This window comes from Dipodomys ordii, unplaced genomic scaffold, assembly GCF_000151885.1.
Source record: "Dipodomys ordii isolate 6190 unplaced genomic scaffold, Dord_2.0 Scaffold15, whole genome shotgun sequence".
Taxonomy (NCBI): domain Eukaryota; kingdom Metazoa; phylum Chordata; class Mammalia; order Rodentia; family Heteromyidae; genus Dipodomys; species Dipodomys ordii.
The window spans coordinates 15,520,810-15,545,268 of NW_012267231.1; the positions used below are offsets into that span (position 1 = coordinate 15,520,810).

The 24,459-nt window shown below is 55.9% G+C and overlaps 1 protein-coding gene across 1 annotated transcript in view; it reads left to right on the forward strand.

Annotated features, from left to right (window-relative positions):
* Ccdc33 (coiled-coil domain containing 33) overlaps window positions 1–24,459 on the forward strand; it is a 60,962-nt gene that overhangs the window by 13,068 nt on the left and 23,435 nt on the right. Inside the window, exons 4-11 of the mRNA XM_013011923.1 lie at window positions 1,196–1,222; window positions 1,806–1,927; window positions 7,426–7,559; window positions 10,790–10,899; window positions 13,093–13,184; window positions 13,860–13,980; window positions 17,104–17,233; window positions 18,019–18,152. Coding sequence (XP_012867377.1) covers window positions 1,196–1,222; window positions 1,806–1,927; window positions 7,426–7,559; window positions 10,790–10,899; window positions 13,093–13,184; window positions 13,860–13,980; window positions 17,104–17,233; window positions 18,019–18,152 — 870 coding nt within the window. The remainder of the gene's footprint in view (window positions 1–1,195; window positions 1,223–1,805; window positions 1,928–7,425; window positions 7,560–10,789; window positions 10,900–13,092; window positions 13,185–13,859; window positions 13,981–17,103; window positions 17,234–18,018; window positions 18,153–24,459) is intronic.

Below are 24,459 nucleotides of genomic sequence, written 5' to 3' on the forward strand. Positions count from 1 at the left end.
CGAACAGCGATCCTCAGCTCTCAGCCTCCTGAGTAGCTAGGATGACACTTGGGCCCAACACCTATATTCTGAATTCCCTGAGAAGCTCTGCGGGGCTGCTGGGGGTGGAGCACAGGCAGGACACCAGTCCTGAGGCAGATTCTACCTGTCAATAGATTTCCATCCGGGTAGGAAGGAAAGAAGAGAAGGCAGAGGTTGGCAGTCCTGGCCCGCCAGTGCCCTATGCAACCTTTGCCCTTGGTCCCAGGTCCTGGCCCTGGGCCCAGCCTGCACAAGGGGCCCAGGCCTACAGTCCTGTGTGTGTGTGTGTGTGTGTGTGTGTGTGTTTCCTGGGGTTTGAACTCAGGGCCTAGTCCCTGTCTCTGAGCTTTTGTGCTTCAGGCTGGCAGCTCTCTGCCACTCTGCGCCACGGTTCCACTTCCAGGATTTTGCTGGTTAATAGGAGATTAGAGTCTTACTGTCTTTCCTGCCAGGGGTCTGGCTTCAAACGTGCAATCCGCAGATCTCAGCCTCTTGCGTTGTGACAGGTGTGAGCCATCAGCACCCCACCATAACCTAGGCCTCTTGACTTCCAGGCTGCTGGTTTTGCTCTTAAGCCTCTAAACCAAAACAGCAAACCTGCTGGGGACGGGGCTTGTGGGAAGGCGTGGCCAGCCGCTGGCCACGCCCCTCCATCTGGCCGAGGTTCCCCTCCCTTCTTCGCACCTCGGCCTGGAGATATTCATCAACACCTCTGCAGATGGTGACGAGGCCCCCCGCTGAGGCCTGGGGGAGGGGAGGGGGAGTCTCAGTGGAAGAAGGGGGAGAAGGAGAGGGTCCCTCCGGAGCTGGAATTGTCACCTGCTAATAACACATCTTGTTTGGCTTTGAGCAAGTGAGCTAGCCCGAGGGACAAGACTATCCTGGAGATGCAATCCAGGTTCAAGGGGCGAGGACGGGGTGCAGGGGTGGGGGGGTGTAGGGGGGTGGCAGGGAGCAGCTAGAAGGCCATCATGGAGTTTCCTAAGCCATTGGGAGACCTGGAGAGAAATCTGGAGGTGAAGCAGAAGAAACGTGAAGAAAGGGTCAGGTTCTAGAAATATGTGCAGCCAAACTGACCAGATGTGGAGCGAGAGTAACCCCCCCCCCACACACACACAAGGCGTGGGGCTCCAGGAAAAATAGAGGCAATGGAATGTCACTGGACCCCGTTTAGAGAGGAAGACTCAAGGATCGGCCTCAGGCAGTTGACAGAACAGCTGCTGTCACCCAAAGAGAACAGTGTGACTACGATTCTGTTTTCCACAAGTACCCAGGGAGACGCAGAACTGAAAACTCCCAGCTTTTAAATATATACATATATATAAAGTTTCATTATCGTTAAGGTATTGTACGGAGGGGCTACCATTTCATAAATCAGGAAATGAGTACACATGGGGTTTGAACTCAGAGCCTGGGTGCTGTCCCTCAGCTCTTTCTGCTCAAGGCTAGCCCTCTACCAGTTTGAGCCACAGCGCCACTTCCCATTTTCTGGCGATTCATTGGAGATAAGAGTCTCACCAACTTCCCTTCCCCCGGCTGGCTTTCACCCTCGATCCTCAGATCTCAGCCTCCTAGTAGCTGGGATGACAGGTGTGAGCCGTTCACTGGTGACAGGAGACAGAAGGGAAGTTGTAGGGGAGCCCAAAGTTGGCAGCCATGTGCAGGGAAGCTGTAGAGGGGCCTAGGGGTTAGAGGGTGGCAAGTGGGGGTGGGGAGGAGGAAAAGGAGGAGGAAGAGGAGTCACTCGGCCTTGGCTCTTCCCACAGGGCACCGAGGGCCCTAAGGAACCTTGGAACCCCTTCCATCTGGCCCCTTCTAATAAGGAGACTGTGGCGGTCACTCTTCATGGAGCTGCTGGCCTTCCTCTCTGCAGAGACGGCTCGGAGCCGTGGCCTTTTGTGATTGTGTAAGTAGCCAGGGGTGAGCAGGCTGGGGGTGGGGGCGGGGAAGGGGAGGGCTGGTGTGGGGTCTGCGCTTTGAGCAGAAACCCAGATCGGGGTAGGTATCTAGGAAATGAGCCCTTAAAGGTTCAAGACTAGAACTGTGATACCCGGAGAAGTCCTGCCAAGGGCTGTGGGCTCTGTGGTGTGGGAACAGTCCGGGGGTGGGGTTGGGGGGGGGAGGCAATGAACTCTTGAACCCACAGGTAAGACCCTGGTCTGTAGAGTCTGGACTCCGGTGAGAGTGAGGCTTAGAAAGTGACTTAGGACCAGCGGTGCACACCTGTCATCCCAGCTTCTCCAGAGGCTGAGATCTGAGGATCTAGGTTCAAAGCCAGCCTAGGAGCAGGGATGTCTGTGAGACTCTGATCTCCAATGACCCACCAAAAAAAGCCAGAAAGGGGAGCTGTGGCTCAAGTAGTAGAGCACCAAAAAGTCACCACCCTGGCCTTGAGTTCAAGCCCCCAGGACTGGCACATGTGCACACATGCACACACGCACACACACACACTGGAGTGGAGTGAACGGCTTGCCTGGCTCGCCAGGAAGCTCTCTTGGAGCCGCCAGGCCCAGGCCCGGGTCGGGGGCACAGGTGGCCGCCTTCTCCCAGCCATTTCCATAAACCCATTATCGCCGATCATCTCGGGAGATGGAGGCCCCGCCTGTCACCAATCCAGCCTGGGAGGTGGCAGGGCGAGAGTGGGAGAGCTCCCCCCCCCGTTGCCAGGGAAACGCTCGGTGTGGGCCTTAGAGACCGAGCTGGGGCAGCACCCGGTCCCCCTGCGTCCTGCCGGCGACCGGCTGGCGGGGACAGGGAAGGGAGGGCGCATGCGCGGGCGTCTTCACTCCTGTCCAGGCTGGGGGGGGGGGGGAGGTGTGAGGGGCGCTGGATCCCAGAGCGCATGCGTCTTCGCTCCTTGCCAGTCTGAGAGCAGAGCAGGGCCCGGATCCCAGAGCTGCCACCAGCTCCGGGTAGTGTTAATGAACGGAGGAGGCAGCACTTCTGAGAAGCAAGGCCCAGCAAGTGGGGCCTAAAAGTGCTTGTCAGGGATGGTCAGGAGCCCCACACAGGACCCCCCCCCTCCCCAGAGGGAACCCTCAGAACCATGGGGAAACAATGTCTGATGTCTTGCAACTTCTAAGTAGAAAACACAGGGACAAAACACACACGTGGCTTAAAGTGTGTCTTCAAGCTGGGTGGCATGGCTCACACCTGTCATCTGAGGCTGAGATCTGAGGTTCAGGGTTTGAAGCCAGCTCTGACAGGAAAGTCTGTGAGACTCTTAGCTCCAGTGAACCAGCTAAAAGCCAGAAGGAGAGGTGTTGGCTGGAAGAGTATCAGCTTTGAGCAAAAACATGCAGAAAAGGAGTAGGGGGAGAAGGAAGGTAAGAAAAAGAAAGAAGTGAATTTATGGATCATGCATGAATGATGGAGTTAGTAAATGAATGAATGAATTTGTGGATGAATGTATAATGAGTTTGTGAATGAAGAATGAATGAATGGTTTGTGGATGGATGCATGCATGAGTGAATGATGGAGTTTATAAATGAATGAATGAATTTGTGGATGCATACATGCATGCATTTGTGAATGAAGAATGAATGAATGGTTCGTGGAGGTATGCATGCATGAATGAATGATGGAGTTTATAAATGAATGAATGAATTTGTGGATGAATGCATGAATGAGTTTGTGAATGGTTTGTGGATGTATGCATACAAGCATGAATGAATGAATTTATGGATGCATACATGCATGTGTTTGTGAATGGATGGAGGCATGCATTTGTGGAGGAACACATGCATGACTGAATGATTGAGTGAATCCGGCCCGATGTCACTTCACCTCTTGGTAACTGCATGTTGCACCTGGCAGAGGGCTCAGAGTCAATGTGGGCCACGCTGGTGGGTCTTGGTGGGCTGTACAGGTGGAGGAGTCTTCAGCCACGCCCCATGGGCCCGTGAGAGCCAATGGAAGAACTTCCAGGGCAGCAGAATGAAGCTGGATGGAAATCAGAAGACTCAGAGTCCAGCCCATGGTTCCTGACTGCCTGTGTGACCACAGCCCAATCCCTGTCCCTCTCTGAGCCTGTTTTTTTCTGATGGTGCTCTTCAACCTCCATGCTGGTGCAGGCCTAGCTGATTGGCTGAGGCCTGGCAAACATTGTCCACTCTTGCTGCCTGAAATGGATTCTATATCCAGGTCCCCTGGCAGTGCCCGGCTCTCCATTTTCCCCCTGATTGCTCTGGGCATGGCTTAAAGCCCTAGGGTTTGACCAGTACCCAGCACCTGTCCCCCAGCCTGGCATGGAGAGATCTGTCAGTCAGTACCCAGCAGGGACCCTGGAAGGCAGTGGTCATGACAGGTGGAGGCCGGCCCGGTGGGCGGGACTGGCGGGGCGGGGCACTCCAGGAGATGGCCCAGTGCTTCTGATCCCTGGCCAAAGGCTGGTGAAGGGCTGCCAGTGTTGGCAGTTGCTCTTTTGGCTGCCTGCTGCCCCAAGCTAATAAGCGAGGCGGGAGAGCCAGTGGGGTGGGGGTGAGGAGGGCACCGGCCCTGCCCTGAGGGTTCATGGGTAGAGTGAGGCCCAGGCCAGGCACCCATCAGAGTCAGGCTCAAGAGCCCTTCAGGTTCTGATTCTATGCCTGACTCTGGCCACAGACCGTGCGCCGAGCCTGCTGGCTGGTTGGAGAAGGTATTGAGTGGACAGTTGTTGAAGGTCCTGGCAAAGAGGGAGGCTGGGAAGGTGGCCTAGTGGTAGAGTGCTAGGCAATAGCATGCATGAAGCCCTGGGTTTGCTTCCTCAGTACCACTACACAGAAAAAGTCAGAAGTGGCACTGTGGCTCCAGTGGTAGAGTGCTAGCCTTGAGCAAAAGCAGCTCAGGAACAGTGGCCAGGCCCTGAGTTCAAGCCCCAGGACTGGCAGAAAGAAAGGAAGAAAGAAAAGAAAGAAGAAAGAGAGAGAAAGAGAAAGAAACAAAGAAAAAAAGAAAGAAAGAGAGAAAAAAGAAAAGCACCTGATGCTGGGTACCACTGGCTCAGGTCTGTCATCCTAGCTACTCAGGAGGCAGAGATCTGAGGATTGAGGTTCAAGGCCAGCCTGGGCAGGAAAGTCCATGAGACTCTTATCACTTCACTAGAAAACCAGAAGTGGAGCCATGGTTGATGTGGTAGAGCATTAGCCTTGAGCTCAAGGTCCTGAGATACAGCCTCAGGATTGGCCCGCATGATCACACACACACACACACACACACACACACACACACACACCATCTTTTCCAGACAGCAGCCATGGTGTGGCTGGAAGACCGCCTGGAGTGTGGTAAACCATCAGCAATTAGCCATGGTTCATTAGACTCCAATTAATAAATAAAAGCCAGGATGAGGGCCGGTGTCTTTGTGAGGACTAACTGCCGGCTCAAGCCGTGGTCCGGGTGGTAGGAGGAGAGTTTGGAACCCAGAAATGGCTGTCTGTCTGCTTTTTAGGCTGGAGGAGGCAGCGTGGGCCACAGCCCAAGGGCTGCAGCTGGTAAAGTAGGAGAGGGACAAGAAGAGTTCGCCTCCACTTTGAAGGGCGCTGGGCACAAGTTCTTGCCCACAGTCCCAATGTGGGTGAAGGGCTTGGCCAAGGCCAGGGATGTGGAACCCCCTTCCCACCTGCCCCCCCAAATCTGGCTTCAGATAGAACTGGAAAACAAAACAGCACAGAGGGGAACTCATTCAAGGCACCCCAACAAGCTGACCTTGTATCTACCAGCCCATCCCTTCCCCAACCACCTCTCCCAGTTCCCCAGGAAGAACAGTGGCCTTCTTTTTCTCTCTGAGCCCAACCTCTTCTAGAACCTTCCAGAACCAGCAAGGCTCAGAAGCAAAAGAACAATGACGTCCATGTCCACACTATTCAAATAACTCTCTCTACAAAGACCAGCCCCCCCATTCCTGCTGCCTGTTGCTGGGGGGACCGGGGACAGGACATGAGACTGGACATAGCACCTTCCAGAAAAGAGGAGGGTCTATGGCCTGAGGGTCTGGCTCTCCCTCAGGCTTGGACGCTGGCATAGCAGATAGAAACCAAGGAAAACTGTCTGGTTTTTCAGGACAGACCCACGGAGACTGATTCAGACCCCCGGCCATGTGATCTTGTTCTCTGCCCAGCTTCCAGGGCCAGCAGATGGCCCTGAGGGACCAGGACAAAAGGTCACAAAAGGTCAACCCATCCACCTGAAGGTCACCTTTATCTGCCCCCCTCAGACCCACCTGTCTGCATCCTCCCAGGGACTTCTGGGAAACTCCCTCGGGTTCTCCTCACCCTTAAGGGGAGCCTGCTGGGACTATAGCAGTCAGAACAGACCAGAACTTGGGGTTCTTCTCTTGTCTCTGCCCGTGGCTGTCCTGGGATTGGCGTCCTGGCCGGGCCCCTTGGCTGCTGGAGGGAGGGGAGGCCGGAGAACTAGCAGGGGGCATAGGGGATGTGGGCCCGGCTGTGAAGGGAAGACCTTGAGGCTGTCTGTGCGTGTGCATGTGCACACCTGTGTGTGTGTGTGTGTGTGAGCATGCATGGGTGCTTTTCTGTGGCTCACCTCCACCTGTGAACACAACCCCAGCACTGTCTTCCCTGTGGCTGGGGGGGGGGGCGGAGGGGACAGGAAGTGAAGTGTCTTCCCTGTGGCTGGGGGGGGGGCGGGACAGGAAGTGAGACCTGGCGGCCGCCCCCAGCTCTGGCTGGTGTTCTGTGCGGAATCTGAACCTCCCTCTCCAGTTTCTAATCCACATCACATCAAGGCCCAGAGGGGCAAGCGGTGCCAGGAAAAGCCATTACCCGCCCCCACCCCCCTCTGGCGCCCTCCACCTGCTAAAAGCCTCTACCTCCCCCAGGGCCTCCCCCCCATTTCACACACCTGGCCCCGGACCTCTGGGTGGGGGTGGAGGACTTGCAGAGGTCAGAGATTAACTCTTTCTGGGCCCGGAGCTAGTCAATCTTTGGCCTTGTCCTGTCAGCCTGCCCTCTATATTGTTATTATTATTATTGTCAGTCATGGTGCTTGAACTCAGGGCCTGGGCACTGTCCCTGAGTTCTTTTGCTCAAGGCTAGCGCTCTACCACTGTGAGCCCCGCAGCTCCGCTTCTGGTTTTCTGATGGTTCATGGGAGATAAGAGTCTACAGACTTTTCGGCCTTTCCTGCCCTGGCTGTGGTCTCCACCCCTGATCCTCAGCTCTCAGCCTCCTGAGTAGCTAGGATGACAAGTGTGACCCACTAGCCACTGACCCCCGGCTTCTTTGTATATATTTTTTTGTTTCTGACTAGTGGTCACCAGACAGGAGTGGCGGGGGGGGGGGATCAGGGCTGGTACATCTTTCCTCCCCAGAGGAGTCTGGGGTGGGATTTATGGGGTCCCCCCCACCGCTGCCAGCAGGCAGCACATTTCCCTGCCACTCACCCCACCCCTCTCTCCCTTCCCAGAAAAACCACCCCAGAGGAAGCAGACAGCCAGAGCCCCCAAGCCATGAGCTCTGTGGCCTCGGAACCCACCAGAAACCCCATGTGGGAGGAGACGGTGGAGGTGGAAATCCCAGAAGAGGATGCCGGGCAGAAGGGTGAGGCTGGGCAGGGGGTGGGGAGGAGGGGGGGCTGAGATGACTGGGGGAGGGGGAGCAGCCGTGGGCACACACCCTGACAGCCAGGCAAGGCAGATGGGGTGAGGGCTGGGGCGACTCCCCCCCCTTTCAGCACAGCTGGAGGCCACCTGATCGCCTCCCCAGACTCCGCTAAAAGCACTTAACAAAAAAAAACCCATAATACCTTCACGCCTCATGTCCCCAGCCTGCTGGAAAAATGAATCGTTCCACATAAATGAACCTTCCACATAATGCTAGCTTATGTTTTTTTACGACCGTGCTTGCTATTTTCACGGGGGTTATTACCGCTGTCTCTCACTGAAATAGCGAAGTTTGATTTGATTTGATGGCTGAGACAATCTCCTTCCGGGAGGAGCCAGGCCTTGCCCACTGCTTGGGAGAGAAGACTGAAGCTCAGTCAAGTTGTGGTACTGAGGCTCAGTCTAAAATCCGGTACTGAGGCTCAGTCCAAGCTCTGGTACTGAGGCTCAGTCCAAGCTCTGGTACTGAGGCTCAGTCCAAGCTCTGGTACTGAGGCTCAGTCCAAGCTCTGATCACCTATCAGATAACCCAGGACTCCGCCATTCGTCTTCTCCCTGGAAATCTAGGGTTCTAGCTGCTTCCATTTGAGTATTGGGGATTTGATTTGATTTGTAATAGTAGAATTTGAACTCAGTGCCTCTCAAACTTGGCTTGGTAGGAGCTCTATCCCTGAGCCATGCCTCCAGCACTGAGTTTTTGTTGCTGTTGTTTGTTTGTTGGGGGAGGTGCCCATATTGAACCCGAGGCCTGGGTTCTGTCCTTTAGCTTTTTCTTTTTTTTCTCGAAGCTAGTGCTCTACCATTTGAGCCACTCCCTCACTTCGGGCTTTTTGTGTTTCATTGGAGATAAGAGTCTCGCAGACTTTCCTGCCCAGGCTGGATTTGAACTGAGATCCTCAGATTTCAGCCTCCTGAGTAGCTAGGATGACAGGCCTGAGCCACTGGTGCCCAGCTCTTATTTCTCTTCTGGAACTTCCATGAGGAGCATTCCTTGGGCTCTTGACAGGAGCAAGGAGCCAGTTGCCAGAACCTTGTTGGGAGAGAGGACACGGGGTGGAGAGGGCAGAGGCCAGATCGAGGTTAAATAGATGAAATTATGAAAATGGCTTGAGAAGATGCCGAAGAAAAGGGAAAATGGACGCAGGATTCCACGCAGGCATGTGTGTGTATGTGTGTTTGTGCGCTTGTGCATGCCTACACACTGGCTCATGCGGGCTGGGCACACCTAGATCGAGAGAGAGGATGCTCCAGGGTCAGTGGCCCCGTGCAGGAGGCGGGCAGCAGGTCAGACGGGCAGTAGGCCAGGCAGGAAGTAGGTCTTGACCGTAGGAGGGACAGGCAGCTGAGGAGACAGCCTGAGCAAGCCCGGCTTGAAGGGCTGGTGTTGAACCCAGTTGGAACCGGTTGCTGTGGTGATGTGCAGTGTGGGAGGGGCACGGGGGCGGGGAGGCAAGGCTGGGACAGGAGGCGGGAAGGGGACGTGTTAATGAAAAGCAAAGAGGTGTTTCAGCCTTGGGTCAGGGCCAGAGCAGGGCAGGCGGCAGAAATGGCTTGTTGGCCACACACAAAGGGAGCCCTGGGAGGCCGGAAGGGCACAATGCCCAGACTGGGAGCTGATGAAGCGTGCTTGCGGTCTGCCGACAGCAGCAGGGAGGGACACCCCCCCCCACATACACACACAACTGCTGGGGCCCCTCATTACAGCTCCCTGCTGCCTGCCCCAGGCAGGGAACTGGAGGAGATACAGGGCCTCAGATCCTTGTAGGATGTGAGCACTCTGGGTCTATGGGGAGAGGGCGGGAGCAGCTGCAGCCTCCATAGTGACCGGAGTCTAAGCTGAGAGGGCTGGGCTCCTCCAGTGGAGTGGTCTCATGGTCAGCAAGGGGAAACATAGGTCCAGCCGAGTCCCCTGGCACAGAATTTTCTAGCTGGAAGCCCAAGCTTCTTGCCCGATCAATCCTAGGGGTAAGGCAGGGCTTTTTATCTGCACCTAGCATGTGTTTGTTTAAAGCAGTAACACTTCTGCAGAGCAGGTAAGTGAGGCTCAGAGAGGCTAAATGACTCACGAAGGACACAGAGCAGAGTTCATGTCTTTGCTGGAACCCCAAATGCACCGACTTCAGATCTCTTCAGGTCGGGAACGTCTGTGAGACTCTTGTCTCCAATGAATCAGCAAAAAAAAAAGCCAGAAGTGGGGCTGTGGTGCAAGGGGTAGAGTACCAGTCTTGACTAAACAAAACCCAGGCCCTGAGTTCAAGATTCCCCACTACTGGCATGCACATGCAGGGGGGAATAATCCTGGAAGCAACGGTGCTGCATGTACTTAGTGACCACCGGCTCCTTGCCAGGCCTAGGGATGGGAACCACTCGTCTCTGATGGCAACAAATCCTTGTTCTGGGGTTAGACGGGTGGACCTGGGAGCTGGGGGGCGGGGCGGAGTTCTAAGTAGGTCAACGGGGCACAGCTGGGAAGCAGACAGGAGAGGCCACCTCCCCTCCCCCCTTGTTCTTGGAAGTCTGTGATTGGAGGAGAGGGAGGGAGGAGAGGAAGTGAAGGAGGGGCGGACCAGGGCTGAGGGAGATGGAGGCAAGGAGAAATGAATGACAGATAATGGGGCTGAATGGGAGGAAGAACATTTCAGCACCGTGGACAGCGTCCCCCCTTCCCTGATGACTTGAACACAGAAGGGTCATTTGGATGGGAGGGAGGGAGAAGGGCGGGGGGGGGTGAAGAAGGAAGCTGAAGGCTTATTAAGTTGTGTGTGTGTGTGTGTGTGTGTGTGTGTGTGTGTATGCACAGGTCTTGGGGCTTGATCTTGGGGCCTGAGCTGTTGTCCCTGACTTTTTTGTACTCAAAGCTAGTGCTCTACCATTTGAGCCACACCTCCACTTCTGGCTTTCTTTTGCTGGCTAATTGGAGATAATAATATCAGGGACGGGCTGGCAAGATGGCTCAGTGGTAGAGCGCTTGCCTTGCATGCCTGAGGCCCTGGGTTCGATTCCTCAGCACCACATAAGCAAAGTATATAAAAAAAAAAGAATATCAGGGACTTCTCTGCCCAGGACTGTCCTCAAACTGCAACCGTCAGACCTCAGCCTCTTGAGTCTCTGGGATCACAGGCATGAGCACTGGTGCCAGGCCTTGTACTCTTCCTTGGCTGCCTCTAGATCTGGTCATCAAGGTGATAGACACGAAGAAGAAGAAGGAGCTGGTGTCCTACGAGATACCCATCAAGTACTTATGCATCTTCCACCCCTACCACTTTGAGCTGGTGAAGGTGAGTCAGACCGCAGGCCCCAGGCCCCAACCTCGGTGAGGTGTGCAGATCTGATGGGAAGCGCGAATATCCTCCGATGGCCGAACTGAGGGGGCATCCAGCCACGCCCGTCTGCAGGCTGGGTCTTTCTGTGCTGTCTCTGCATGGCTTATGGGTGGAGGGGGGCCCAGGGGAGTTGGGGTGTGGCAGACAAGACATTTTGGGAACTTTGTGGAGATGCACCTGCAAGGCATTGTGGGAACACACCCTTCCCAGAATGCAGCTGACCGCTGGCCTGATGTACAAACGCTTTGGGGCCTCTCTGCCCCTGGCCTGAACAACCATGTCAGCTCCCTGTCCCCTGCTGGTGTTAATGGTTGGACATTAGGCCCGTCTGGCATTGTTCAGGTTTTTAATTAAGCACCTGCTAAGTGTTAGGCATCGGGCCACGTATGAGCACCATTGTCTGCTCTTCCCTCTCCCCTAGAGTGGTTGGGAGAAGGGACAATGCGGCCAGCCGGGCCCTGGTGGCTCACACCTGTCATCCAGCCACTCAGGAGGCTGAGAGGCTCGAAGCCAACCCTGGGCAGGAAAGTCCATGACACACTTACTCTTATCTCCAATGAACCAGCAGAAAAGCCCCAAAGTAGAGCTGTGGCTCAAGTGGTAGCGCTCCAGACTTGAGCACAAAAGCCCAGGGACAGTGTCCAGGACTGGCACACACACACACACACACACACACACACACACACACACACCAAGGAGATGAGGTTGTCTGGATTCCTGCCTGGGGCCCTGCCCCATGGCACTGGAGATGGGCAGCATCAGCCAACGCCCTGTTTCCTTCCGCCCAGCCAGGGTCCTTCTAAGGGCGATGAAACATTCAAATGGAAAAGCAAAGATTTATTCTATTGATCTCGGAAGGGCTCAAGGGGACCATGAGCCTTAATTATCAGCTCTGAGCCCCGGTGGAGCAATGCCCAATGATCAGTGGATTTATGGCCAAGCTCGGCCCTGAGACTCTTGTCTTTCTTGTCTATCTTCTTCGCCGGCCTGACCTGCAGCCCACTCAGCCCGGGAAACCCAATGAAGATGCTGACAAGACACGACTCTACGCCACCATCATTCGGAAAAGCAGCTTTCTTCCTCGCTACATTGGCTGTGACCATACCGCCCTGGAGGTAGCTGCCCCCCCCTGGGGACCTCTGGGGTGGGCAGGTGGACTGGGAAGGGGCCTAACTTTGAACAAACCCCAGATTCCCCCCACACACACCTCTGGCTGACCTGTGAGCATGAGCCAGTGGGGTCAGGGGGGAAAAGGATCAAGAGTGGAAAAATCAGGTGGGTGCTGTGGCTCACGCCTGTAATCCCAGCTACTCAAGAAGGCTGAGATCTGAGGATGGAGGTTCAAATCCAGCCCAGGCAGGAAAATTTGTAAGACTCTCATCTCCAGTTAACCAGCAATAAATGAATGAATGAATAAATAAATAAATGCTGCAAGATGGAGCTGTGTGTGGTTCAAATGGTAAAGTTTCAACCTTGGAACAACAACAAAAAAAGCTAAGGGATAGTGCACAAGCCCTGAGTTCCAGCCCCAGTACCAGAACAAAAACAGAGGTTGGTTTCTAGCCAAACTAAAAAGAAACAAGAAATAAGTAAGTGGCTCAAAGTGGTAGAGCACTAACCTTGAGCAAACACAGAACTCAGGGACAGCACCCAGGCCCCGAGTTCAAGCCCTGTTACCTACCAAAAAGAAAAGGAAGGAAAGTAGAAGACGCAGAAGTGCTGAGAAGAGACAGTGGTGGGCTGAGATAGTGACAAAGACAGAAGGTGGCTCGGAGCAAAGCACCAGCCATGATTCCATGACGGGTTGGGGGAGATGGAGAATCCAGATCGAGGGATCAGCATGTGCAAAGGCCCTGAGGCATGAGAGACTGAGGGGAGAAAAGAGACTGGAGCCAAACGAGGGAGATGGTGAATGTGGATCTCAGCCGAGTCCGTGTGTAGCGGTAGAATTGGAGTCCCTTTCTTTTGCCTCTGTTCTTTGGGGAGGTGTGTGTGTGGAGTGTCTTGCTGCGCCTTGCTTTCTGAGCGGCTATGGAGAATGGGAGCAAAGCCACCCAGAGCCCAGCGGAGGAGGGGCGGCCGTGGTGGGGGGCAGGGGGGGATCAGGGAAGACTCAGGAGGTGACCAATGAGATCGTTTCTTTTCCAGGTCTTTCTCCGGGGCATCAACGAGCCCCTGGCCAACAACACCAGCCCGATCATGGTGGTCGCACGCGTGGTCCCTGACTACAATGAGTTTAAGTGAGTGGGGTGTGGTTTACAGGTGATCTGGAACCTTCCCTCCCGGGGCCTCCTCAACCCTCCCCCTCCCCCGCTCTATGTGGGACCCCAGTGGGTGTGGGCCCCCAAAAGACGCAGCAGGGACTCCAACCCCCACATCCTCCCACACCCTGCACCCCCATGTCCTCCATCTGATGATTGTGTGTGCACACGTGCGTGTGCACATGGGCTTGCCCCACACACATGCCCCCATACATGGACACACACACACACAGGTGTGCACGTGCATGCACGGCACTGCACAGTGCTTGCACGTGCATCGAATGTGCGTGTGTGCATGCACACGTGCGTGTGCACATGGGCTTGCCCCACACACATGCCCCCATACATGGACATACACACACACAGGTGTGCAGGTGCATGCACGGCACTGCACAGTGCTTGCACGTGCGTCGAATGTGCGTGTGTGCATGCACACGTGTGTGTGCACCAACATGTGTGCATGTGTGTACATGCATGCTCCCGGGCGGTCTCCAGGACCCCAGGCGTGGGGGCTGTGTCGCTGCGGCAGCCAGGACCATGGACAGCGGCCGCGCCCCAGCCCAGGCCTGGCCCAACCAGCCCCGAGCCTCTCCCCTCTGCTCCAGGTGGGTCATGGGGGCCCCTGTGCCGACCCCTGTCTCTTCACCCCTCCAGGAACAGCCAGGCCAACCAGGATCACAGCTCCATAGGTCTCCCCATCACCTCCCTCTCCTTCCCCATCTCCTCCGTGATGAACCTTGACGTCCCTCGGGCCAGCCCGAATGGGTGCCCCCAGGTACGACTGCCCCCCATCTCCCCCTTTCCCTCTCCCATCGACCCCTCAGCAGCTCCCTCCACCACAGAGGCCCAGCCGGGCCCAGCTGACCTGCTTGTGGGGAGCTCCCAGTAAAGATGGGGTCCCCACGCATGGAAATACCAAGCACCCACCCAGATCATACATCACTGAGTCACAGCCGAGTGCTGCTGCTCACGCCCAACATCCCAGCTACTCAGGAGGCTGAGATCTGAGGATCCAGGTTCAAAGCCAGCCTGGGCAGGAAAGTCCATGAGATTCTTATCTCCAATGAACCAACCTTCCCCCTCCCCCCCCCAAATCTGGAAGTGGCGCTGTGTTTTAAGTGGTAGAACACCAGCAGCCATGAGTGGGAAAACAAAACAAAACAAAACTCAGGGACAGCATCCACGCCCTCACATCTCAGCCTCCCAAGTAGCTAGGATTACAGGTGTGAGCCACTGGTACCATTTTAAGTCAGAGGGGTTGTGGCTGGGTGAGTTGAAGAAGAGCCAGTTGGGTGGGTGGGCTGGGGGGCTTGGTGGGGGAAAGAGTTGGGGAGGGGTATACAGATCCTGACCAGGGTCCAGAGGTATGGTGAGGTTGGTCCCCACCCCCACTCCGGGGAGGGCCTCCACTTCGGTGTGAGCTTGTCCTGCACAAGGCTGATCTTGGAAGTCCCTCTTGTTGCCTGCCCACCAAGGTGCACATCTGACAAGGAAAAACTAGGACAAGACACCCCTGTGGAGCCCCAGCCTCTCATTTCAGGGCAAAGACACTTGAAGAAAGCTCAGACACAGACAGGAGTGAGGGCGTCCTGGGACAGAAGCTTCCAACCCAAACCAATCCTAGCCTTGATTTCCCCAGAGCCATCTCACACACCGCTCTGCATTTGCCCAGGAAATTATAAACCAATCAGTGGCTGTCCCTAGGGAGGGGGGGGGAATGGCCTGTGTTAATGAGGGAGCCCTTCCCCCGCCCTCCTCTTCCTCCCCTTCGAGGCTGCTCCCTGCCTGTCAGCCCCTCCCTACCCCAGCCCCCCACCCCTCCCCCACGCGGGACACTCCAGGCCGGAGGTGTGGCAGCATCACTGGACACTGTGGCATCTGGGCAGGGGTGGGGAGGAGGGGAGCTGGCTGGCGCCCAGAACCAGCAGGAAAAGTAGAGGCTGAAGTGGAGGGGTGGGCTGTGAGGGGTGGAATCCTTCTCCCCTCCTTCCCCCCCCCCCCCCCGAGCACTGGGCTCAGAGCTCACACACACACACACACACACACACACACACACACACGCCCCTGCCCTGTCCCCCTGTGTGTCAGTCTCATCTCTACAGAGGTAGAGGTGGGCCTGGGGTTTTGCTTCTCTTTTCGGTGCTGCTGGTAACTAGGACTTGAACTTGGGGCCTCCATGCTTTCAATTGTGTTTTTGGTGTTGTTTTCTTTTGTTTTGGTCGGTCGTAGGGCTTGAACTCAGGGCCTGGATTCAGTCCCTGAGTTCAAGGCGAGCGCGCTACCACGTCGAACCATATAGCACCACTTCTGGTGTTTCTGGTGGTTCAGGGGAGATAGGAGTCTAGCTGGGATTATAGGTGTGAGCACCAGTGCCCAGCCCTCCCATTCTCCTTCCTTCGGCCTCATGAATGACAGGGAGGACTTTCGGGGTGTGGAGCATAAGACACGTCTCCCTCCTGAGCCATGAGAAGCGGGGGCGGGGGGTCCTCAATGAAGGTCACATGACAAGATTGAGACCGGCCCAAGGCGGGGCCTGACTCCTCCCAGCATGGTAAGGGTGGGTGTGGAGCCCAGAGGAGAGGGGGGGAGGAGGAGGGCTGTCCCCAGGGAAGGCTCCTTCAAGGGTAATGGCTTTTCTGAAGATCACAGTGAAAGGTTAATCGGATTCCTTAATCCCGCAGCCCGCCACAGTCCCTAACCTTAGCATCTGCACCCAGCCCCACCCCTGGCCTCCACTTCAGCTTCTAGAACCTTCCACCAGGCGTCTGGAGGCAGGCTGCAGGCGGTTTAACCTTCGGTCCTCCAAGCGTGTGCTCACACGCACCAGGGCAGGGAACCCAGGCCCATTCCTCCATTCTCGGGGTGAGGGGCTCTCTCCTGGGGGAGGGGACACCTGCTCTGAGAAGCCCCTCAGGGACCCCCCTGTCCTCCCCAGGCCCAGCCCCTCACCCGCAGAGCACACGCGGGGAACCCGCATTACACCAGCTCCATCTTCCAGGATGGAGGCTAGACCTGCTGAAGGACCGGCACATGCCTTCCCCCAGCACCCCGGTGCCTGGACAGCTGGCCTCTGGCACCCAGGGGAAGGAGGTGGCTCTGAGAAGGGGTGTGGCTTGGGGGGCTCCCCCCTCCAGCTCCACAGAGCCTAGGCAGGGGCCATCCCTGAATTTCTAGCAGTGTCACACCCCCCCTCCCCGCCCCACGCCCCCACGCCCGGCACTTAGCATGGCCAAGCTCCCTGGGGACAGAGGCTGACACCGGGCTGAGCCTAGGCAGGCCCCGGAAGACCAGGATGGACACATTAGTGGGACAGGCTTCAGTGGCCCCCCACCCTATTCCCCGGCCCCCTACCCCCCTCTGGATTGATGATAATCCTTGATCTCCCAACCATGGCTCCGACAGCAGCAGTGAGCGTGCTCAGAGAGGACGGATACCCCAGGGCCCGGGGAGGTGGGAGCCGCTATTCTGATGCCCTGATGCCCAGCCCAGCAAAGGGGGCATCGGTACTGGTCGCTGCAGGCCCTGCCCATGTGTTAACCTCTGTACCCCCTCCCGTCTCCCCTCCATCCTGCTGAGTCCTTTCCTGCTCCGTTCATGGAAGTCCACCAATACTAGGACGTTCAACTCAGGACCTTAGCTTGTTCCATTTAAGGCTGGCGCTCTACCACTTTGAGCCATGCCTCCATTCCCAGCTTTTTGCTGGTTCATTGGAGATAAGAGTCTCACGGACTTTTCCCGTCCGGGCTGGCTTTGAGCCGCAGTCCTCAGATTTCAGCCTGCTGTGGAGCTAGGAAGACAGGGCTCAGCCACCAGCGCCCGGCTATAGAGATTGTTTCTGGCTTGATTCAGGCCTCCATAGGCGGGCCTCCATAGCTGGGCCTCCACCCTCTCCTTGCAGCTGTCCAGGCCTGGGAGTTCTCTGGAGCAGCCCGAATGGAATCAGTCCTTCCTCTTCCAAGGCCGTGATGGAGCTACCAGCTTCTCGGAGGACAGGGCATTGGTCCTGGAGTTCTACAGCGCCATCTCCAGTACGTGTCTGGGGCTGCGGGCCCCCGCCCTGCCTCCTGCCTGCAGGGCTGGGTTCATTGGCTCCCAGGTGCCAGGCAGAAGGCAGAGGAGTTGAGAAGAACCGGCTGGCTTCCTTGTCCATGGAGCTGCAAGATCCATGGGCTCATGCCCAACACAGGGGTCTTCATGCACCCAGCTCCCAGGATGCACTGCAGTGGGGTCAGGGTCTCCCAGGGTACAGTGCGGTGGGGGCGGGACCTCACAGCTCCCAGAGTGAACTGCAGTGATGGCGGGGGACAGTTCAGCCCATCCACACAGACAGGGCCGTCCAGGAACACCCACAGATACAGAATCTGCTTGTTGTGTCCAGTCCTGGAGCTTGGTCTCAAGGCCTGGGCGCTGTCCCTGAGCTTTTCAAAAGCTCAAGGCTGGCGCTCGACCACTTGAGCCACAGCGCCCCTTCTGCCTTTTCCAGTGGCTCATTGGAGAGAGAGTCTCTGGCAGATTTTCTTGCCCAGGCTGACTTTGAACCTCAATCCTCAGATCTCAGCCTGCTGAGTCGCTGGGATGAAAGGCGTGCGCTACCACACTGGGCCAGAATCAGAGTTGGCTTTGAGTTCCCAAAGCCCTGAAGACAGGGAGGGGGTGTGGGGGGGAGCAGGGCTTGATGTAAGTCGGCGGGGACCAGAACCAGATGCAAAGATGTAGGTCCGGGGTGGATGTAGGGAGTCCGAGGTTGGTGTTGAGAAGCAGAGTGGGTGGAGTATCAAGTGGGGACCCCCCCCAGCTGGCTGTTCTCCCTCAGCGAAAAGCGGCGAGCCCTGGGCCCTGGGCCCCCCTCTGGGCGTCTCGGTGCTGCCGCTGAACAACCGTCTGTACCGCAAGATGCTGACGGGCAGAGGCCTGAGTGGGCTGCATGTGGAACAGCTTCCCATCAGTGTGAGTCCCCCCCACCTCCCTCCCAACAGGTCACCCCCCCAGCCCTGCCCCCCCACTCCACCTCAACATACCCCAGAGAACACAGCATGGTTAACTGCTTCATCCTTGAAGGCCAGGACTACAGGTGGATCCAACCACGCCCGGCCCTGACGCTGCACTTCTGTCTTCAAAGTCAGGACTCAGGTCACAGAGATGGAGTGATTTGTCCCCTGGGGGGGCTGCCTGTGTGCTTGTCCCCTGGGGGCCATCGGAGATGGTCCTGACCCTGGCTTGGTCCTGACCCTTGTATATGTCAGGGAACGCCACAATACCAAACACCAGTCTGGCCCCCTGGGGTTAAAGACCCAGAGACCCCTGCTCCGATGGCCCCTGGAGATAATGACGACAAAGCCCAGGGAAAAAGAATTCCCAGGGGGTCCCGTCGCAGCATCTCTCTGAGCTCAGTCATTTTTAAGATGGGCCGGGTGTGGCAACAAACACCCGTAGTCCCGGCTGTCAAGAGGCTGAAGGAGAAGAGAAGAGAAGGGAAACATGGCTAGGATGTGTCATTAGAGTCATGGTCTGGGGATGAGCAGGCCCTGAGTTCAAACCCCAGGACTCACACAGAGATGGAGGGGTGGGGGAAGCGGGAGAGTTCCCGTGCCATCAGCCGATGAGCCTGGAGGTCAGGTGTAGCGTGGGGTCGAGAAGTGGGGAGTAGAGGAGGAAGTTGAGCTCCTGCCTCCTCCCTCCCTCCCTCTCCACCTTGGGGAGAGGGGAGGGGCCAGAGCAGGGGTGGAGCCTTGACAGCCCCTCCTCCCCCCAGGACACCAGCTTGAAAACCATCACAGGCGAAGCCCCCACCGTGGATTTATCCCTGCAGCTGATCTCCTCCGAGGTAAGGCTTCAGGCTGGGCTTGGTCAAGGCCAACCGCAGCCCTTCACCTTCAGAGTCGGGGCAAGAGGACTCCAGAAAGGGGTTGGGATGGGGGTGGGCGGGGGGTGGGGGGTGTCTGCTGCGTTGGGTGGAAATGTCTGAAGGTGATTGAAGGCTCCAGGCAGCAGAGAGGACACTGAGATTAGGGAGAGAGAGAGAGAGAGAGACAGCTGAGGGCAGAGAATCTTCTAGACTAGGGCCTTCCATCCTGGGCCACTGTCCTGGGTTCTGTTCAGGTGAGGTGGGGCTACCCCATCTCAACAAACAAGCCAGGTGTGATGGTCTAAGCCTGTAATCTCAGCTACTCAGGAAGACAAACATGGCAAAACAAAAACATAAAGCCCAAGACACTGAAAATATAACCCCCAAAAAAGGGCTGGAGGAGGTATAACCACGTGACACTTCCAGCTTTTTGGTGGTTCATTGGAGATAAGAGTCATAGGTTTTCCTGCCCCGGCTGGCTTTGAACCATGATCCTCAGATCTCCTGAGTAGCTCCGAGTGCCGGGCCTTGGTTGGTTCTTTACCACAGGCCAAAAACAGGAGCCACACAGGAACTCCCTGCCTGGGAAAAAGTCACCAGAGAAGCAGAGAGGCTCCCAAGAAAGTGGGTCCTTCGAGAAGAATCTCCCAGATCAGGGCTCAGCCTCCCTGGCCTCTCCGGGCCCTTCCTTACCTCCCTGGGCCTCCATAAGGCTCGAATGATGGTCCGACTGAGAGCCGGGCCGGCAACAGGCGGGCAGGCAGAGCCCTTCCCCACACCCAGGGCTTGGCGCTGGGCCTCGTGATGAATTATTCACGGATCTGTGCTAAGTGCAGGATTAATTCTTTCCCTTTGCAGCTGGCGGCTGCAATAAATTATCTGTGGGAGTCATGCGGGAGTGCTCCCCTGAATTCATTTCCCCCAGTGAGGGGTTTGATCTGGGGCTGGTGATTGGAGCCTCCTCCTTCTCCTCAGCCTCCTCCCCTAGTGGCAGGGAAGGGCGGGGGTGGGGGGAGGAAAACACCTTTTAGAACATGGATTTCCAAGAAAGAGAACAAGAGATGAAGATTGGGGGGCAGGGCATGGGAGGGGGGGCGCCAGGAAAATGGCACTAGGGGAAATTCAAAACCAACAGCCAAGAATTCATTGTACATGCAGATTCCGCACGAGGACTAGCTGATCATCCACGCACGCGCACACACACACACATACATCTGTACATGTCATCCAAGCATGCATGCTCACACGTGTGTAAAGTGACAGGCGGCTTCACACTTCGCTTGGCACATGCAGATCTCTTTGTGACTCAGCTGTTGCTTGGGAATTCTGCCTGAGAATTGGCTTATGTTGATATTCTGATTTTTTGGGTTTGTTTGTCTTGTTTTATGCGGCTCCTGCTAGAGTTTGAACTCAGAGCCTGGGCATTGTCCCTCAGCTTCTATGTCTCTCAAAGCTGGTGCTCTACCACTTGAGTCACAGCTCTACTTCTGGCTTTTTTTATTTTGGTCAGTCATGGGGCTTGAATTCTGGGCCTGGGCACTGTTGCTGAGCTCTTTAGTTCAAAGCTAGCGCTCTACCACTTGAGCCACAGCGCCACTTCCAGTTTTCTGGTGGTTCATGGGAGATAAGAGTCTCATGGACTTTCCTGCCCAGGCTGGCTTTGAACCACAGTCCTCAGATCTCAGCCTCCTGAATAATTAGGATTATAGGTATGATCCATTGGCTCCCAGCTAGCTTTCTTTTTCTTTTCTGCCTTTGCTGGTTTATTTGGAGATAAAGAGTCTCACTGACTTTCTTGAGCGGGGTTGGTTTTGAACCAGGATCCTCAGATCTCAGCCTTGTGAATAGCTAGAATTACACAGGTACAGAAAGATCTCTCTCCCTAGCAGCCAGTGGAGGTTTGGCCTTCACAGATCTTTACACACTGAGAATCCAGGAGCCTGAGGCCACGTCTAGCCCACCCGAGCGCAAGCCTGGCCGGCCTCCGGTCTCCTTTGTGTCTCTGATCTCAGCCTCTTCTCTTTGAAGGGAGGAGTCTGGTCCTCTGGGAGGCTCTGCTGCTCCTGGCTCAGCAGCCTGTCTCTTAATGATCTGGCGGTCTGGGTGCCCTCCAGCTTCTGCTGTGTATCGTATATATTTATTTTTAATTTTTATTTTATTATCTTTAGTTGTACAAAGGGGTTTCAATTCAACACGTCAGTTTACCAGGGCAGCGCATCCTGATCAATGCCACCCCTCCCAGCAGACTCCTGGAGTCTCCCCAGCCCCGCCCCTCCCTGCAATTTTCCTGGCTCCACTTACACAGATGTGCACTGAAAATTACAACTGCGCTCACCAACCCTTCCTCTCTCCATGCGTCTAACTCACCCCCCCAACACACACACACACACACACACACACACCCCTCAGTTTCCCGCTTCCTGGGGTTCATTTTGTTCGACTCTAAGTTAGTCATTCAAAGGACTTACACCTTTGAACTCCTCCGCCCTGGAACACATACTGGAGTCAATATGTTGGAGTCTGTGTGCATGTCACTTTCTGCATGCTTACATATGCATTTATAAATTAGATCTAATTTCCACCTAGGAAAGGACACAGGTGTTTTTGTTCTCAAAGCCTGACTCACTTCACCTAATAGAATTTCTTCCCAGTCCATCCATTTCCCTGAAAGTGACATAAGATTATTCTTCCTGATGGAGGAGTAAAATTCCATTGTGTATCTACTCCACGTTTCCTTCCTTCCTTCCTTCCTTTCTATTTGAAGCAGGTCTAAACTCAGGGTCTGGGTGCTGTCTCTGAGCTTTTCTTTACTCAAGGTTGATGCTCTACTACTTGAGCCATAGCTCCACATCTGGCTTTCTGGTGGTCCACTGGAGATAAGAGTCTCACAGGCTTTCCTGCCCAGGCTGGCTTTGAACCATGATCCTCAGATCTCAGCCTCCTGAATAGCTAGGATGACAGGCATGAACCACTGGCCCCCAGCTTTTCCCACATTTTCTTGATCCACTAGTCCATCGAGAGGCCTCTGGCTGATGCCATGACTTGGATACGATGAACAGTGCATCCATGAGCTCTGCTGACTTGTTAGCTATTGGATAAACACCCAAGAGCGGCTTCATCTCCAGCTTCTCCAAAGTCTGCTCCACCCGGATCTGGTTGACACCCCCAGTCCCCCAGGAAAACCAGAAACCGAGCACCGTCCTGGGGTTTGCTCCAGGGAGGTGAAATTGAGGGGCTGAGATTAAGGGTGGAGTAGTGACCACTTTCAGTCCATGCCACCCTCCTGGAGGGAGGGGCCGAGCAGCCCCTGAGGCCCCTCTGAGGAGACCCCAGACTTGGGTTTGCATCCTGGACCTTCATCCACAAAAGGGGTTCACATCCCCACCAGCCAGGAAGGTGGCAGGGACCGGCTGTCTGTCAGTCAGGAGACTCTTCATATGGTTCACCTTAGCTGCTGACAAAGCATGCTGTGCCCCCCAGGGCCCTGCACAGGCTCGGGGGCTCCACAGGAGCCCCCTAATCCATCACTCAGAGCTCTCCGCTCCCGACAGCTGCTCTGCCGCTTCATATCCGCCCCAGACAGGCCCCCAGACCTCATCATGCGCCACGGAGAAACCAAGTCACCCGCAGCCCATTTGATTTCTCAGCGATTTTTCAGACAATGGAGAAATAAGGAGACAGGCGATTAATCTCTCGGGAGGCCAGATCTGTTGAAAAGGCCCACTGTGTCTTGACCAGAGCTGGCCGGGTCGGGGAGGAAATACAAAAATAAAGATGTCAGTGGCTCACGCCTGTCATCCTAGCTACTCAGAGGGCTGAGATCTGAGGATCAGGGTTCAAAGCCAGCCTGAGCAGGACATTCTGAGAGACTCTGAGCTCCAATGAACCATCAGAAAACTAGAAATGGAGCTGTATTGGCTCAAAGTGGTAGAGCGCTAGCCTTGAGTGAAAAGAGCTCAGGAGCAGCGCCCAGGTCCTGAGTTCCAGCCCCATGGCTGACAAAACAAAACGTCACCTTTCCCCCTCCCCTGACCCCACAGGTTGCTTTTGGATTAAGCTTTTGACACCCTATTCCAGGAAATGAAAGTATGGCCTCACCAAGTAATGGCCCTGGGACCTTGGTCTGGGAGACAGGGCTCCAATTCTCCCTAGCTTCTGCCATAAAAGCAGCCTGCAGAGCACCAGCCAGGCGGCTTGGGGCGGTGGGCGGGCAGGGGAGGGGGTTTGTCTGAGCCTCGCCTACCACAGAAAGCGATAAGAAGAGCCCACAAGGGCGGTGGTGGAGGCCCCAGGAAATGACAAAGCCGAGACTAATCGTGGAACCCGCTGTCCAGGGCCTCATTACCTCCCTTTATCAGGGAGAAAATTGTGTCAGGCCTCCTGAATTACTAGCGATTGGAAGCAGATCCAGGGACTCACTTTGTTAGATACCTAATGAGTGAGAGATACGGAACAGAGCCCAAAGCTGATGGGGTGAGGAAGGGGTGTGTGTGTGGGGGGGGACAAATGTCTTTGTTAAACAGAATTTGTCAGCTTCCGCTCCCAGCTCCCTGGGGAGGGCTCTGGGCCGGCTAATTGAATTAAGAACCTGGGCTGGAAGGCTGGGGAGGGATGCGAGGGGCGGGCAGGACTTCTTTTTCAGCACCAAGGACAGCGGCGGCAGTGGCCTGGCTAGCCTGTAATTGCCCGGGCAGGCTTGCTTTGGAAGGAGGTGTTGCATTTTACATGATGAGAGGCTACAGCGGGATAAGGGGTGGGGGGTGGGTAGGGAAGAAACAGATGATCTGAAAAGCCCCAAGCTTGGAACGCTATTGGCCCTGATCAGCCTCCAAAGAGGCCCCAGCTCTGGGCTGGGAGCTCAGAGGGTCAGCAGGGGAGAAAGAGGGAGAAGGTGGGAAGGGGAAGGGAGGGGGGGAAGGGAGGGCATCCACGTGGACAGCAGCCACCGCACAAAGGCCCTGCCCGGTCTAAACATGTTCATGGCTGTGCATAGCTTTGAGCGTTCAAAATCCATCGCCAGTGATGGTCTTAATGAAGCAGGGTGGGCTGTAGCCACGGACAAGGCCATTTGGCAGTCAGCTAGAAACGCAAACAGGCCCGTGGGGTGGGTCCGTACCCCACCCCACCCCAGCCACCTGCTCCCTCCCCTTCTTCTTCCCCCCTCCCTCCCTCCCTCCCTCCCTCTTTCCCTCCATTGCAGCCTCCTTCCTTGTTTCCCCTTCCCATCCCTTCCCAGCCTCCCCCCTCCCCCCCATCCCAATCCTTCTTCTTCCCCCCTCCCCCACCAACCCCTTCCCCTCCCCTCCCCCCCCGCACCGACGTTGTGAAGCTCGTTTTGGCATGACAACTTGTACGTCTCATTGTTGCATCAGATCCACCTGTATCCTTAAACAACTGGTTCTGCTTCTC